Source organism: Oryctolagus cuniculus, chromosome 3 (assembly GCF_051225735.1).
Source record: "Oryctolagus cuniculus isolate XC-2025 breed Fujian yellow rabbit chromosome 3, ASM5122573v1, whole genome shotgun sequence".
Classification (NCBI taxonomy): domain Eukaryota; kingdom Metazoa; phylum Chordata; class Mammalia; order Lagomorpha; family Leporidae; genus Oryctolagus; species Oryctolagus cuniculus.
Window position 1 is genome coordinate 48384908 of NC_142869.1, and position 17338 is coordinate 48402245.

Below are 17338 nucleotides of genomic sequence, written 5' to 3' on the forward strand. Positions count from 1 at the left end.
TTCAATATGTCACTTTCACATGTTCAAACCCCTCCAAGAGCTTCTTATCCGCCACTGTACCATCGAAACTCAAGGATCTTCATGGTATTTAAGAGCTAAACTTAATTTTTTAAAAAGTTTAAGAAACGATTGCTGAATTTCACTGACTTCTCTCAGATAGCAATAGGGCTTACTTTAGAGTAACTAAACACTGACTTCGATTGCTCAAGTTATCTCAAATTTTCACTTACCAATAGTGAGCTGTTTTTAATGTCTTTAATGCATTCCCTTTATAAACTCCTGCTGCCCTTAGAGTATGTCAGTCTATTACTCAGTTACCTTCTATCTTGTACAGGACAGGATGGTCCTCATAGTTTCCAACAAAGGAAATTGTACCATAACATTTAAAAAAAATTCACAAATTTATCACTCATAAATGTAACCATCAAAGAATACTCCAAGTTTGCAAAAATGGTCACCTCTGACAAGAGGGCAAAGAAAGAGCCTTCACCTTTACCTGTGATAGTCTTGAAAGAAAAACATATCCATGTTATGGCAGATGGTTCCAAAGATGGCTACGATGACCACCCCCATGTGCTCAATGCTTTGTCATGAGATGTTGCTGCTCCTCCCATAAAGAGGTGGGGTCTGTTTCCCATGCCCATGAATCTGAGCTTGGCCTGGGACCTGCCTGGAGCACAGAAGGGGGAGAAGTGACAAGAGGAGAGTCCCAGAGCCTAGGCTTAAGTGATAATGCAGCTTTTGTTTCTATGCCGTTGGAACCATGAGGCACCATGCAAAGACACTTGGTATCCCTATTAGAGAGATCAGGCAGAGAGTCATCCAGTGTTGTAGCTTTCCCAGCTAATGACCCAGACATATGAAGGAGGCAATCTTGGAGACTTTATCCCAAACCACACCAGTGTGTGTGCCCAGCAGGGATGACTCACCCAACTGAGCCCTGCCCAGCCAACCACAGAATCATGAGTCAACAAGATAAATGATTGTTACTTTAAGCAACTGAATTTCAGGCTGACTTGTTACACAGAAATATATAACTGTTGTATTGTGCTAATAAAAATTAATTTTAATAATAAACAAGTCCACATGTAAATCTTCCTTCTTGTTTAACAAGGAGCCTCTCTACTCTCCCACCTCACACCCCATCACTTTAGTGTCTCTACTCATCCAGTTGATTGTAAATATCCAACAATGCAATGCTAAATCAGTGCAAATCAATGCAAAACCAGGGCCCAGTGAATATAATGTGAAATCGCAAATCTTGCAAAATGTGCAGGAAATCACGAAGCTGATGAAGGTAATGTTAGAGAAGCCCTTCAGTCGCAGGCAACTCCTTTGACAAATTAGAATCTGCAGCTGGAATAGTTAACATTTGAGGAAGAAACCATCCACATGGATGACGGCATAAGAAGTACTTCAAAAGGGAATGATTTGAATGTTAAAATTTAAGAGAGGCTCTTGGAAAATTGATGAAACCCTCAAATATTTCTGCCATAATGACACTTTTTGTCATTTGCCCACAGAAGTCAAATGTAAAAGAATATTATATCATGATACCATATAATTTTGTTAGAAAATTATGTTTCCCAAAATCAACACCTGATGCATCCTTTGTTCTAATATTTAACACATTGTTGACCATCTGAACATTGTTGATTATGCCAATGAATTTTAATAATTCTCATTTTACTTCTTTTTGCTTCCTCCTTTTGAAAGGATTCAGTTGAAGTAGGTTTGGCGGGCACTAATTATGTGAGAGAATTGGGGGCCTCTATAAATATCTTTCACTCATTGCTAACTAGCAGGTGTACTCCTTGAGGGTAGGGTCTTGGATTAAGCTTTGCTGGAATCCTTATGATTCAATCAACATGACAACCAAAGGCCTGCTGATTGACCGGCTGATACTGAGGAAGGCCACCATCCCATTGTCAGTCCCTGACCCAACGTGAGCTGGCGTTTGCTCTTCTCAGAACTGTTCATAGAAGTCCTATGACAAACCTCTTCCTGAAAGCTCTTTCAAAGGCTGGATACATTTAAAACCAAGTCAAGCATGTAAAGTCGTTTTAGGAAATAAGCTCCCAGTCCCAGGGGCTCAGCTGAGGAAGGCCAGGTTGGAGAACAGGTGTGCCACATCACTGAGCAGGAATGTGGAAATGTCAAACGTTAGAACCGCTTCAGAAACAACAACTCAGCTGCCCGAGTCACCCTTCTGGGCACGTGGCGATCAATGCTGGGCAGAGATGAGCATCTGGGAAAATGTCTCAGTACACATTTAAAATTAGCTAAAACAAACCTGCATAGTAGGTTTTTAAAGAGATCACACTTTTTCATCTTTCCTCTTTCAATCTCACTTATCAGAGAGAGAGAGAGAGAGAGAGAGAGAGAGAGAAAAGCCCTCTAGATATTTTTTTAAGTCAATGTCAAAAACTTTCCCTCTATTACACGGTAAGAATGTGCAGTAGCAGCAACCATCCCAAAGCTCAATCTCTTATTTTGTTTGTCCAAATGAGAGAGTAATAAGAATTGGGCTGTTTTCCTTGTTACTCTCCGGGTTGCTTCCATTCCTCTGCAAATGAGAAAGGAACAGTACACACTTGGCTGCCAGTACCCTTTAGACCCCACCCCTCCCGTTAGGACTCCCGGTGTTCTGCAAGGCATCAGTCGGTTCTAGGGCAAATGCAAACAACACTTTCCCTTACAATAGCTTGTATCCAGGAAAAAAAACAGGCACTCTGTTTCGTCTGTAGCATAGCAGCCAGAGAAAAAGTTTACGGGCTTCAGCCAATTGGAAGCCATGGAGCTGGTCCAAGTTAGCATGTTTTTCTCTGCCTCTAGATGAAGTCATGATTGAAATATGGTATTGAACTTATTTTAAAAAGGGAAGGGGCATAGGAAAGAGATAGCTAAATCCGCAGCCCTGTGTGAAGGAAGAGAAGGCAGCGAGGAAGTGTGTGCGTGCTTCTGAACCCTGAGTGGCTCTCGGCTCCTGTAACCTTCGCCTCCCACTGGGTGGAGTAGGGCTTTTAAGAGCAGCTGGAATGCAATTCCCCTGATCAGCTTAGCCAGTTGTTGCCTGTCTGAACCTCTGCCAGCCCTGGAGAGCTGTGCTTTGAGCTCAAATCAGAGGGCCTCCTTCTGCACCCTCACTGCCGCCCGTGTCGCCTGAGCAAGAAGCCCCCAGCGGGAAAGCAAGTTACCCTCCTGCCTAGCCATGGGAGAGGACGCAGCACAAGCCGAAAAGTCCCAGCACCCGGGTTCTGACATGCGACAGGAGAAGCCAGCAAGCCCCAGCCCCATGCCCTCCTCCACGCCGAGCCCCAGCCTGAATTTAGGGAGTACAGAAGAAGCCATCCGTGACAACTCGCAGGTGAACGCGGTCACGGTGCTCACGCTCCTGGACAAGCTGGTGAACATGCTGGACACCGTGCAAGACAACCAGCACAAGATGGAGCAGCGGCAGATCAGCCTGGAGGACTCGGTGAAGGGCATCCAGAACGACCTGACTAAGCTCTCCAAGTACCAGGCCTCCACCAGCAACACAGTAAGCAAGCTGCTGGAGAAGTCCCGCAAGGTCAGCGCCCACACGCGCGCCGTCAAGGAGCGCATGGACCGGCAGTGCGCGCAGGTGAAGCGCCTGGAGAACAACCACGCCCAGCTCCTGCGGCGCAACCACTTCAAAGTGCTCATCTTCCAGGTCAGTGTCGCCTGCGCCTCCTCACACGCGGGCCGGGCCTCCCAAACAGTCAGGAGCTCCGGGCTCCCGGCTCCCACAATCCTTTCTGCATCTGTCCTGCCTGTCGGGGATCACACACGCCAGACATTGTCACTTGTCTCCCTGCAAGAGGCGAATGTGAAATCTGCCCATGGGAGTGGGAATTTCCCAGGTTACCGTCGTCTAAGTCCAAAGCAGGTGCCAGCAGAGGTCGTTTGTCAGTGAGCACCTGGATGCACACAAATAGAGTGGGAAGATGTGCAGGTGCACGCACCCACCCTAGTCAAATACATTTGTCCCTTTGCGTTAGGAACTTGGAGCTCTCAGCTGCAGCTGTTAGCTGGACGGGGCAAATTAATTCAGTGGCTGTGTATTAACTCTTTGTGGGAATGAGGTAATCATGTGAGATTTTTTTTTTTAACCAACACTTCAAACTCATAATGGTTCAAACTAGCCCTATCAATGCTTTAAAGACTAACCAAATAGAAGATTGATTTCATTAAGGATGAACTAGTTTTGTTCTTTTACTTTGTTGTTGTTGTTGTTGTTTTGAGAAAGCAATCTTGCTCTTTTCTAGCAAATGGTACACTAAAAACACAGAGCATACCTCTTTAAAAACATCAGCTATGCCCGCAATGCTCAGAGAGACCACAAGTATAAGGGAAAATAAAAGGAGTGTTATCGGTTGTCATCACAAAGGCTATTCTTGAATGTTTTCTCCTTCAACTGGTTGCCTTAGAATAAAAAGATCACTTAATGTTTTTAATGCATCAATGATGCAATTAATGTAGCAAGAGGCTATTTGGGGACAGGGAGATTGTGTGGGACTGTGATCCCGCCAAGTGGCGGGCATTTGTGAATCCAAGGGGAGCCCTTCCTAGTGCTGGAAGCCCTTCCGCCCAGTGGAACCCAGCCAGCACAGAGCCCAGGAAGTGATGGCCTTCCCCGCCCCAGGGCTGTCTCCTTGTGACCATGTGAATAGGACAGGGTTTCAAAGCCATGGAGGAGAGAGGCTATAACCAACAGTTTGATTGTGCAAGGCACACAGGGAGAGCCTTCATCCCCCAAGAGAGATTTAGAAATCGGGACTGAAGCCGAAGGAGCCTTCTTTTTCTAAATGCGTCTGCTCTGCCAAGTTAAAACCTAAGCCTTCCTACCCACTCCGTAAAAGGGAAGACTCATCTCCACGCTTTTTTGTCCTCATCAAATTGCACATGAGTGTTGTAAAGGTTTACGCAGCTGATGTCCTCGTGTACCTTGCGGGCTTTTGCAGCTGGCAAACTTCTCAGCTTTTCATGCAAATGCAACAGCTTTTCATGCACCAGATGAATCAAAAAGAGATACAGTAACCAGGCCTTTCTTAAGCCATATGACATCCTTCCTTTATTAGCTGAAAAGATATTAGAAATCTCAGCTCTCCAGGCATTTCTAAATTAAATAAAGATCTCCAAACAAAAGCAAACATACACAGACCTGTTTAAGTCTGAAACACCAAAGGAAATTTCCCTCCTCCCAGGATGAATCACGGAGATTATCTCTCATCTCATCCCTCAGTTAAGGAAGGGGAAAGAAATAAAACATCTAGTAAAGGGAAATCACAATTTGTCAAGGTTGTTTTTTGTTTTGTTTGCCATGGATGTTCTGCAGATGTTGGGGGAGGAAGAGGGGAGATATATGACTAGAAATTGAAAAGAATTGTAAATCTGACATTTTAAAAAACAACTGTTGGGGAACTTAAAGGCACGTACTGCTGCTGAGGGCCTGACATGGTCTTCTGTTTGTCACATTGAACTGACAGGTGTGAAATTGCAGCCAGAACGGTAGGAATTCTCCATATAGTGAGTGAACACTGAATCGAGGGTGATCAAAAACAAAGTGGAAGCTAAAAGAATCCAAAGAAGTGGATGCAGACTCCTTAGCAAGCAGCCCACAAGGATACTTTTTAAGGAGCATTTTAAGAGGCAGGAACTAAGAGTAAGGAACTGGACCTTTCTTAAGCCAGATAAGATCCTTTATCAGCCTGCAAGATATTAGAAATCTCAGCTCTCAAGGCACTGCTAGATGACTATTTAAAAAAATAATGCAAGTGCAGCCCTCAGTGGAAATGTTGCTCTTAAAGTGAGAGCTTCAGTGGGGTAACAGTTATGACAATGGGTAGGGCAATAATTTGTATTCGAGAGTAACCCCATATAGTCATTGAGAAAATAAGTTTGGAGTCATACACATACACTGTCCAAATCTCAGTTGGTAATCATCATCTACCACCTGTGTGATCTTGGACACATTTTGTAGCCACTCCAAGTCTGTTTCCTCACTTAATAAACCCTGAATACACTTGCAAACATCTTTCTCTGCACTTACTGCCAATTTGTAGATGAGGATGTTGAGAGTACAAGATGCTTGTGTATTCCCTGAAGTTTAGTAAGCAAGTGGTGAAGCTGGGGTTCAAACTCATGCCTAGTGGTTTTAAAGCACGTGCTCTTCAACTGGGTGAGAAATAAAGGAAATCACTTACTTACAATGGTTAGGGGAGACTAGCATGATATAATTGTTCGATGAATACACTTGTCAGATCTGATATTCATTTGCTCATGAAGAGACTTCACTTTCGCTTCTTTAGAAATAGGACTCTGGGGTCCAGCGTTGTCATGCACAGGGTTAACCTGCAGCCTATAATGGTGGCATCCCATATGGGTGCCAGTTCAAGTCCTGGCTGTTCCACTTCCGACCCAGCTGTCTGCTAATGCACCACTTGCATTCCAACTCCCTGCTAAGTAGCAACAGCCCAAGTCCTCAGGCCCCTGCACCCATGAGAGACCCAGATAGAGTTCCTGGCTCCTGGCTTCAACCTGGCCCAGCCCCGACCATTGTGGCCTTTCAGGAAGTGAACCAGCAAATGAAAGAGATAGATAGATAGATAGATAGATAGATAGATAGATAGATGATAGACTATTTCTCTCCCCCTCTTTGTAACTCTGCCTTTCAAATAAACAAATAAATAAACCTTTAAAAAAAGAAACAAATATAGCTCTTCAATAAAAACTGGCCACACCCTACCTTGAATGCCAAAACAGCTATACTTGGGCTTTTTGAGTTAGGACTTATTAAAACACACATACAGCAGACTATATATTATATGACTAACACCACATTGAAATCAGTGTTATGTCATAACTCCAGAAAACAAAGCAATGTGCCCAAAAGATCAGCTCCACATAGAACCTTCCAGTAGCAGCATGATCTGCACAGTGTATAGGACGTAACTATTTCCTAGACACAAAGAACATGGAGGGCAGAAAAGACAAAGAATTCCTGTCCCTGTAATGTTGAAAAGTGTAAGCGTGTAGCTGTGTTGTATTCTCCAAATTCTACAGATGTGCTTTTGCTGCTTGGTGGATTGGCTTCCTGGAGACATACTCATTTCCATGTTTTAATTCAAACTTTGTCCTTAATTTGTCCAATCTAAAACATGTCATCTGTGTATTTGAATCTGTGCTGAACTTTCCAACACTGTTGTAGCTATTAAGCACCTAATTCCATGGCAATGACTTCAAATTGTAATCTTAGTATCAAAAACTGAAAAAACATTCATCTCCCTATGGCCAATAAACTGCATTTTAAAATCTTAGCTAAATTTAGCAGTTTTTCTTGCTAAAATTTTTGGTTAACCGCTTATGCTCAGTGTTTGAACCCCCAAATACTGTGACATGACCCAGCATAGATGGAAGAAGACACATTGGCATTTGTGACCAAAAGGCAAATTCGAAGGAACGACTAAGATGAACAGTTTGCCTGTACTCACGGCTCTCTTTTACTAAAAATAGAGTCTGTACAAAAAGTCAGTGATTATACAGTTAAGAGCAAATTTCCTTTGTTGATTGAAGAGACCACAGTCCCAGAGGTAACTGGCTCTGAGGCCTGGTGCTCACTTACTGCCCCTTAAGTTTCTAGTAATGATTATTTGAAAAAGCAGTTTGGGAATGATTTCAAATCCAGGGCACAAAATGAGAGTACTCATGGACAGCTTACACTTTCCTCCACATAAAATTGTGAAACTGGGTGAAAAAAGAAGAAAGGTTAGATATTTCCTGGAGAATTGAGCCTATAAATGTGTTCAATATATGCATCATTTAGATTCCTTCAATGAGATCAGAATTTCAGAAGAGTGCTAAAAGTGTAACAGCTTCAGACTATTTTAAAATTGATTTTTTAAGACTGTATTTTGTCCAATGCAACTGCTCTGAAAATGGGTAAATTAGTACAGTCTTGAAGGCGTGGGGATCCAGATAATCAAGGACTTCTTTACTGGGCAACTCACCATGTTTCTATCATATTGATTAACGGTTCCGATATTGGTCTTGGTATCTCACTTACTCACTGCCCTTTCGGTTTATGAGACGAACAAATTACTAGTTCTTATTATTATTTACATTTACTGAATGTCAGCACTGCCCCAGCACTATAAGTGAATATCTGATTATTATCACTATTTCTTCCAAAAAGTCATGACATTCTTTCAAATATTAAAAAAAAGTCTAGACTCTGTCAGATGTAGCCCTTCCAAGTAAATGCCGCCCCTTGTATTGTTTCTCAATTTTGTCTGTTTGAATTGAATGAATGAAAATGTTCTCTTAGGCAATTCAGGTCCTATTAAGTTGCCCTTTTGTTGTTGCTGTTTTCGTTTGAGAAGAGAGAAGAAAGCCCACCTGCTGGTTTACTTCTGAAATGCCCACAATGGCTGGAAATGGGCCAGGGTAGAGGCCAGGAACACAACCCAGGTCTCCCATGTGGATGTCAGGGACCTGCCCACTTGGACCATCACTACTGCATCCCAGGCTCCACATTGGCAGGAAGCTAGAGTCACTAGCAGGAGCTGAGAATCGAACCCAGGCACTCTGATGTCAGATGTAGGCAGCTGACTTGTGGGGCCAAACCTCTCCCAGAGAGCATATAGCTTTGATTCTTGCATTACAAAAGACACATCTGGCCTGGTACACTATGAACTAGCTTTTGACATTTGGAAATTCTTTTTCCTGAGGTTAAGCTTAATATCATGCATATCAAATATTTTAGATCTGGAAAGCAAATTAATAATGATTTAGTTTAATTTCATTTTGTAGCAAAGAAATAGAGGCCCTGAGAAACAAAGTGACTAGGAAAATTTGATTTTATTAATAAAAGAAATTATAGAATTAAATTGTGAAACGAGTTAAACAAACACTATTGTCCATGATGGTAAAGTTCAAGTTTACTAGGTTTCCTACATCAGTTTTTAAATAATTCAGTGGGGTTTTTTGGCTTTGTTTTGTGTTGTGTTTTTTGTGTGTAACAAAGCACACCTAACCAGTGTGATCTTTAAAAAGAATTGAACCCTTGATAACACTGAAAAATAATGAAACTTTTAAATCCTGCAGAATGTGAAAGACTGCTCAGGGATTATAACTGATGCATTTTATTCTTATGACTAGCTGATTCCACCGACAGCTGCCTTAGGGATGCAGTTCTAATCAATGGCTTTATCCACTCGGCAATCTTTGCCTCAGAAACACGAACTGGAGAAAGCCATCAGTGTGTCAAAGGGGCCTATAAATCAGAATGTCGGGTGGGCATAGCTCCATTTTAATAACTAATACTTAGAGATTATTGGATGAAACATTGCACAGACACAAAGTTATGGTCTTTATAGCCCTCCAGGATGCCACCACCTCCCTATGGGAATGTGACATCCTTTGTTATTTTCTCCTAACAATAGGAATGATAAATTAGTGACAGGAAAGCAAACTGCTAGCTTCTCTCTCTTTATTCAGGCTTTTAAATGACGTGGATTTCCTTTCTAAGGCTCGTCATGGGGTCCTCTTTTCTTTTAAAAGGTGCAGAGCTATATGTGCACAGAAAAGACCTGCTTCCCTGAGAGGAGCGGCCCACACCTTGGCAGGTTTCTCCCTGTTGGTATTTGCGTGCACGACTGGGACTGTTCGTGCTCAAGAATCAATACATGGCATCCAAGCCAAAGTGCAAGCGTAGATGCTACTTCTCCAGAGCTCTTTCCATTCCTGTTCCCTTTTATGTGACAAGCATGCGTGCGTGTGGTATGCTGTTTAATTCTTCCCTCCCTTGAAAGACTCCTGAGGGTCCTTGTGAAAGGTCAGGCCAAGAACACCTGCATCAGTGGCAGCCGAGGACCTTTTTGCAAACAAAGGGCAAATTAGCAGCTGCTCCTGGGAGCCTTGGCTGGTTAAAACTGCCCAGGGAAGCAGTGAAACCCACAAGAGATCCTTTGTGCCATTCCATGAAGCCACAAACCCTAAGTAGCCATTTGAGGATCCGGCAGAATTAAGCAGGGACACAGCTGAGGGTGTACACTTGCTCCTCCTCCTTGAAAGAGCCATCATTCTTGCAATTTGTAAGATGAAGCAGGTGGAAAATATTGCAGCAGGGAGCCGAAGGTGGCAGTGCCGCCTCACCTGTTGGTGCGAGAAACATCAAGTGTGTAACCTGATACGTGTGCGAGAGGGCTGAGCTCAAGGGGCACATGTTCAGGGGAGACGGGGTGCCTCTGGGAGGGAGCAGGTACAGAACATCCATTATCAGAAGTTTTCATGAAATTTCCACCCACCACAACAGAATAGGGATTTGTGCAGAGCATCAACATCTTTCTGCTTCTAAACCACCATGATGGAAGAGGCAGACTTATATGTGCTGGGACATCCACCAATTCCTAGGTGAAAAGAGAAAGTTTGCCCTCAGAGTGGCCAAAAGAAGCCACAGAATAAACCCTGTCCAGTAGACAGAACATAAAATACTACTTGAGTCATTAAAGCGACAGCAGAAGCATAGCAGTTAGCCAAGAAGACATAGCTCACTTGTTTCCAGTTGCATAAAGACGCAGCCAGCTCATTCTGGATTATCTCTGTCCCCACTGGGTTTATTTTCATGGTTGGCATTAAAGAGCACTCATATAAATTTCCCTGGCATTTTACAAAAGAGTTCAATTGGGTTCCTCCCCTTCCCTGAACACTCCTCTCCCCAACACATGCAGCATGCGTCTACCACACATCATTTCTGAGTCACCTTATAATACACTTTCTGCTAAGCTGTCCTCAAAGGATACGTGATAAGAGAGACAAAAGAGGCTACTGATCAACAGTAACTATGCCTTTGTAATAAAAAAAAATGTATACTCAAGGGAAAATACCGCATTATTTAGTCCAATTCTTCTACAGGTAACCTGCCTGCCTTTTGTTGGGGTGGAAGAAAGGGAACTTACTACCTTTTAATTACCCTGAGAGACTAGACCATACAGGACACACCTTCTCCCAGATCACCAGGGCTGAATCTTACAACCTTCTGCCTGAATTTCTGCTTTCCTCACTGAGGATTTTAATAGCATTTCACAAAACCTTTGGTTTCTTCCTTTTCTGCTAGCTATTCCTGTCAAATCTTCCTGTCAAAGCCCCGAAGTAATTTTGCTTTGGACTAAGCCTTAGAGCCCTGTGGTTTCTGCAGGCTACCCCCTGGAGTGGTGCTCAACCCCCTGGGAATAAAGCCCGTCCTTAGAAAGGGAGACCACTGTCCGTAAGCCTCACCGTCTCCTGATTTCCCAGGGGCAGCAGCTGTCAGCAAACTTCCAGACAAAACTAAGTCTGTTCTCTTGTAGTCTTCAAATACGCCCAATGAAGGGACAGTCTCCACCCCAGCCACCTCCCAGAGCATCCATGAAATCTGCCTTACCTAGTATGCACCCATTTACCCAGGAGCTGCAGAGTGCTGCGAGCTGGGAGACAGCGGTATACGGAAGACAAAAATACCCACCCGCATGGGGAGTCCATTCCAGTGCCACAGAGGCAACTTCCGCCTGAAACACGGGAAAGCTGCTCTCTGCAAAATTCCTCATTATAAACAACTCGTGGCAGCCCTATATGCCTTTCAGTGCTGCACTTGGTCTTTCATACTGGGCGCCGGACACTTCCTATGACATTCAAAATGAAAAGATGTGCAGAGAGATTTGGAGACAGAATTGGCGCTATCTTCACTCCAGCAAGGATTGTATTTAGCCAGACGTTCTGCTTTTTTACCTCTACCAAAGATTTTATCCTTTATTTCTGACCAATTAATGGGAGATGGGTGAGGGGAGACACAGGGCTGTATCCTTTCAAAAAATACTATAATTGATGCCACTGAGTGGTTAGTGAAGAGAGGTATTTTTAAGCATTTCGTCTTTGTATCAAGAAGCTAAAAATTTGCAGTCACTCTTAAAGCAGGTTTTCTATCACAACCCAATTTTATTGACTTTTCAGTCGGTCAAAATTGTACAAACCAGAAGGGACGTTCTTACCATTAACGTAAACTTTGCATGAAGCTTAAAACCCAGACTTTTAAATGCCCTGAATCCAGTTAATTTTTAAGCTTACTGGGCAGCTCAAGATATAATCAGGTAAGATCAGGGCTGACTGTAGCAGGAGTGGTGGGGGTTTGGGGTGGGGGTGTGGATCTGGAGCCTTGGTCCCCTCTGGCATGCCGGCAGAACCCTGGTGGCCCCGGGTGTGCAGTTGGAAAGCTGCTAATCTAGGTCAAATCCTCTTGTTCATATTTGGAAGAAACTGAGACCCAAGGAGATTAAGTTATTTGCAGAAAGCGGCACAGCCATTTAGTAGCACAGTGGAGACTGCGACTCGGGCCTCCTGCTGTGCATTCAACAATACCAGGGTGCCTTCTTCAGCGAAAATGTGAAGGTGCCTTATTGACTGGCTCTCAATTTCCAATACTTAAGAAAAGCATCAAAATCAAATGGGTCCTTCTGCTGTGTGGCCCAAGTCTGTCTGGATTCAAATCTCCCCAGTGAGCCATATTATAGCACTATCCCCCCTTGCACAGTGGACACAGTGCTCGGGCTCTGCTCCCTGGGACAAGTGCAAGGGGCTGCCTCTGCCTGTGTGTCTACAACCTGGGGGTGAGGGTGGGAATGGGGGGCCTGATGTGCTGGGAAAAAGGTTGGGGAAGGTGAAGCAACTTCCTAAGACTCTCCTCGCTCTTGGCTAGAGGTGGGAACCACAATGTTTTGGCCCAAAGAGGCTCTGTCGAACAATAAAGACTTGATAAGCTACTCTAAAAATGACCTTACTATCTCCCTTCCCCTTATTAACTCCCAACTCCCACGAAGGATATCCTAAACCACAAGGCTTCCTGAGTGGGTCCCCAGGATGGCTCCCTTTGCTTCTCTTACTCTCAACTATCATCTGCAAAACCGGTGAACAGATTCTGACATCTGATCGGGGAGGCAACCTCATTAAGGCTATGCATGATGTCTACACTTGATTTTTTTCAGTCCCTTCCACACAGCCTCATTTTTCATCTTCCTGTGTGAGCTTCAGGCTCTTCTGCCATAGGATTTTGGCAGGAGCGGAGCCCTCTGACCTCAAAGGAGGGGAGGAGAGAGAGGACCTCTGGGTTCAGAGCACACTGACTTACTTTAGCTCCTTTATCTAGGCAGCTTCCTGATCTGAGTCACCGCCCACTTCCCCCTGCCTGCCACTGATAGAGCATTTGCCAGCTGCTCTCCTGATATTCCCAATAGGCAGCCCTTGGCCTTATCCAGCCCTAGGCGGATGACTTGACCAATTTAGAATTAACTCTTCCTTCCTCTTTGCGAACACCGAAGCCACACATGTTCGGTTTCTATCGCCTCCCTGTCCCCCGCAAAGCACAGACAACCAGAATTAACAGCCCTTTCAGGACTAGTGGTGAAATGCGTTACTAACATGAACCCTACCGCTGTTTGTCCATCCCTTCAGGAAGAAAATGAGATCCCCGCCAGTGTGTTTGTGAAAGAGCCCGTCGCCAGCACGGCGGAAGGCCAGGAGGAGCCTGCCGATGAAAACAAGTCCCTGGAGGAAACCTTGCACACGGTGGACCTCTCCTCCGAGGACGAATTGCCCCACGACCAGGAGGCCCTGGAAGACAGCGCCGACGAAAAGATGGAAGAAAGCAGGGCAGAGAAAATAAAAAGATCCAGCCTCAGGAAAGTAGACAGCCTCAAGAAAGCATTTTCTCGCCAGAACATCGAGAAAAAAATGAACAAGCTGGGGACAAAGATCGTGTCTGTGGAGAGGAGAGAGAAGATTAAGAAATCCCTCACCTCCAACCACCAGAAAACGTCCTCCGGGAAAAGCTCCCCCTTCAAGGTCTCGCCCCTGTCCTTCGGGCGAAAGAAAGTCCGAGAGGGAGAGAGCCCTGCGGAGAATGAGACCAAGTCGGAAGAGGCGCCCAGCGCCGATCAGACGGCCAACGACCACGAGGAGAGCTTCGCCGAGGCTCTCTCCGAGGCATCCCTCCCCAGCCCGCTGCTCGAAGGGGAGCACGCAGAAGGGGATGCGGAGAAGGCGGCCCTGGGAGGGAGCAATTCGGGGATGAACAGCAACGTCGACTTGACGATTCTGGAAGATGAAGAGGAGGAGTCCGTGGCCCTGGAACAGGCGCAGAAGGCGCACTACGAGGGTAGCTACATGCGAATCTCCGAGGACCCCGAGCGCTCAGAGCAGGAGCCCGTGCAGCCTGCTGTGCTGCAGGTGGACCAGACCGCCTGAAGGCCCAGCCCCTGGTGCCCAGCCCCGGCTCGTGGTCACGGGGGCGGCCAGAGCCTAGACCCACGCCCCTCCACACTTCCAGCGCAGCTCGCTCACCACCGTGTTACCCTGCAGGCGGCAGCTCACCACGAAGTAGCCACATGCACATCCCATGAAAACAGTCTGTCCCGGGCTCCCCTTCTCATCCGCTCGTAGGTTCTTCTTCTGTAGATTCTCTCCAAGATTCCTGGAAGCAGTGAAGCATTTGGAAAACACTGACCCCATTTGGCTTTGTCAGAAAAACGAGAGGCTAGTTAAGATAGCAGTCGTGCAGCGTGACTCATAGTTTGGTCACTCAATCAGCATGCTGAATAGTATACCAGTAATATTTTGAACGTCTACCGTGCTCTATGAATCCAGCTTTTATTCTTTAAGTGTGTGATATATGACATACATAAATATGTACACTAAAGGCATAACTGTATGGTTTAAGAAGAAAGCATGGTCGAAAGATAGATGAGAATGTTGAGTTGGTTATTCACTTAATAGCACCATTTCAGCTAAGGGTGTAAGGTTTGTAGGTAAAGTCAAGGCAGTTAGAGAATGAGCAATGGCAAATTGGGAAATAAGAGAAACAGGGAACACAGAATGCCAGGGAGAATGAAGACAAAGAAACAAGTTATTCCCTTAAAAGAATGCTAGTTTTACTGTTTCACTCCTTAAATAATAATATTAAAGATAGTTCATATGTCCTGGAATAGTATGTTATACCTTCACAATAACCTTTTTCTTATAATATTTTCAAATAAAATAACAAACATTTTACAGTGTTAAAGCTGATAAAAGACATTACACATATTTTTAAATAAAAGGTATTACAAATATTTTGTAAGTAAATTCAAAAGGATATCATCTCTTTAACACAAGAATGAATATAAATTTTCAAAAACTAATTCTTATGTGCTGCTTTTTTTAGGAAGTTGGATCACACTTTTCTTTAATGGAATGTTTTCCATATTGAAATAACAATAACCCCTTAAATCCCAAATGATGTGATGTAGGTTTTTAAGGTGTTAACATCTGTAAGTTTGGGAAGGGAAGGGAGGGATGCTATTTTTCTTTTTTGTACATAATGATAATTTCATTCCATGTCATATTTTATTTGTATATTCTTTTCACACAACACTAATATGTTTTTGAACTTCTTAAAGCATGCTAGTGTTTTACATATAAATGCACATTTATTCAGAGTAATTTTACTGCTGCCTAACATTGTACTAAAAAAGTCTATATTTTCAGTTGCAAAATGCTAATGTTTTACTAAATTTTAGTTTAAGGACAGTTGACCCAGGGATCCAGTTACCTACCATTAGTGTGTACAACAGTAAGTAATCTTACAAATGAAGGTAATCCTAGACAATATTAGCAAATTGTTTTTTCTTTAATAAAAGGGATAGGATTAACAAGTGTGTTAATGGCATAACTTATTTAGTCATGTCCTTATTCTTGCAATAATGTATCCCAAAATATTAGCTTGTTGCACTAACAATGGCTGTACTCAAGATTAAATAAATTAAAAAAACACAAAAATACATAATCTTGTCAGGTTTTTGGCAGAACAATTTTAGAACAAGCCAAACAAATTGATTTTTAAACTCTCCTCCAAATGTAGCAATAATGTTGATTGTCTCGGTCTTGATTTCCCCTATTAACTGTGTATTCTTCTTCTCCTGATCTCATTTAGAACTCCAAGTCTCATTCTTCAAGTTTAACTTTCTTGACATCACTTTGCCAGCTCTGGGGAGCATCTGAATTTGTTGTAGCAACTTGATGAATCTGATAGTTCCATCTGCATTTTTATTGCATTGTACCAGACCTGATGATACCTTAAAGGGTCCTGCGAATGGGAACACATCGAGCTGTACATTCAGTTTCTTCCTGCTCATAAGCCTTCATCTTCTGCAGCACCGTGAACTTGGTAGAAGACTTCATTTCAATCAGGCCCAGAGCATGCCTGTCCAGCCTCCGCAGAGCTGCTGTCACTTCTCACAGCGGAGGGGCTGGGAGACCCAGAGCTAACATAATGTCTACACTTCCTCTTCAAAAATGCTCTTTTCATTTGTTCCTATAAACTCGTTGCGTGTCAGTGGAAAACTGTGCTCGGGCATCTTTTGAAGTTTTACTGCCAGTCACACGATCCTCAAGCATTAAAATCCTAAGCAACAAAACAGAATATTGAACAGATAATTGTTGGAAAACACATACTGTAGGGATTAGACAGAGTAGCAGTTGTGGAAATGGAAACTATTTATTCTGTATTATTGTTGAAGTCTTTGCATACCGGTGAGTCCCCAGATTAGATATGTTTTCCTCCCACCCATCCAGTGTCCCATTGTTTATGTGCCTGGGGCACAAGAGCTGAATTAGTTCTCCCCCAAAGATCAGTTGTGCATTAATAAGGACTGAGATCCATATCTTAAAAATAGAATTCAGAAGTGAGAAGCAGCTTTTACACAGAGCACAAATCTCATAGAAAAATGGCAAAATTGTCATTTCTCTATAAGATTTATTTTAAAAATACATAGATATGTGTTTCAACAGTCGTATTTTCCTCTTTCCACTTAGGAATGTAGTATATGGATAAGTTACTGGTTCTTTTATACATTAAAATAAAAGATCCATACTAAGACCAAACAAAGAATTTTTATTGATATTTCTTGTATGATGAGAAATCCACATTTCTGCTTTTAGCAGTGTCCATCTAGAAGAGCGAAGTTTGAGTCTCGTGGTGTTTAGCCTGCTGTCAGGAAACTAGAAGCTCCTTTGACAGAACCAAGCTGCCAGTGTAAGTAAAGGTTATAAGGAAAGTCATTTCCTACATTAAGATACTAATGCCCAAACCCAGTTAATTCCTGCTCGAAAGTTTGTTTACTGCCCTGAAGCCCAAATCTAAGTGATTTTGTATTGGAAATTGGACGTATGAACAATTGAGGTACAGGCAGGAGCATTATTAATGGTTCCATAGCAACCACAAGTCTTTTCCTAAAAACCAAGATCCTGGCAC

At 43.5% G+C, this 17338-nt stretch overlaps 1 protein-coding gene across 1 annotated transcript; it reads left to right on the top strand.

Annotated features, from left to right (window-relative positions):
- Positions 1-3051: 3051 nt before the first annotated feature.
- Positions 3052-15864, top strand: CAVIN2 (caveolae associated protein 2). Its single transcript, XM_002712352.6, has 2 exons — positions 3052-3694; positions 13504-15864. Exons 1-2 carry the CDS (start codon positions 3212-3214, stop codon positions 14293-14295), a joined length of 1275 nt encoding a protein of 424 aa, XP_002712398.1. The 5' UTR covers positions 3052-3211; the 3' UTR covers positions 14296-15864.
- Positions 15865-17338: the final 1474 nt, after the last annotated feature.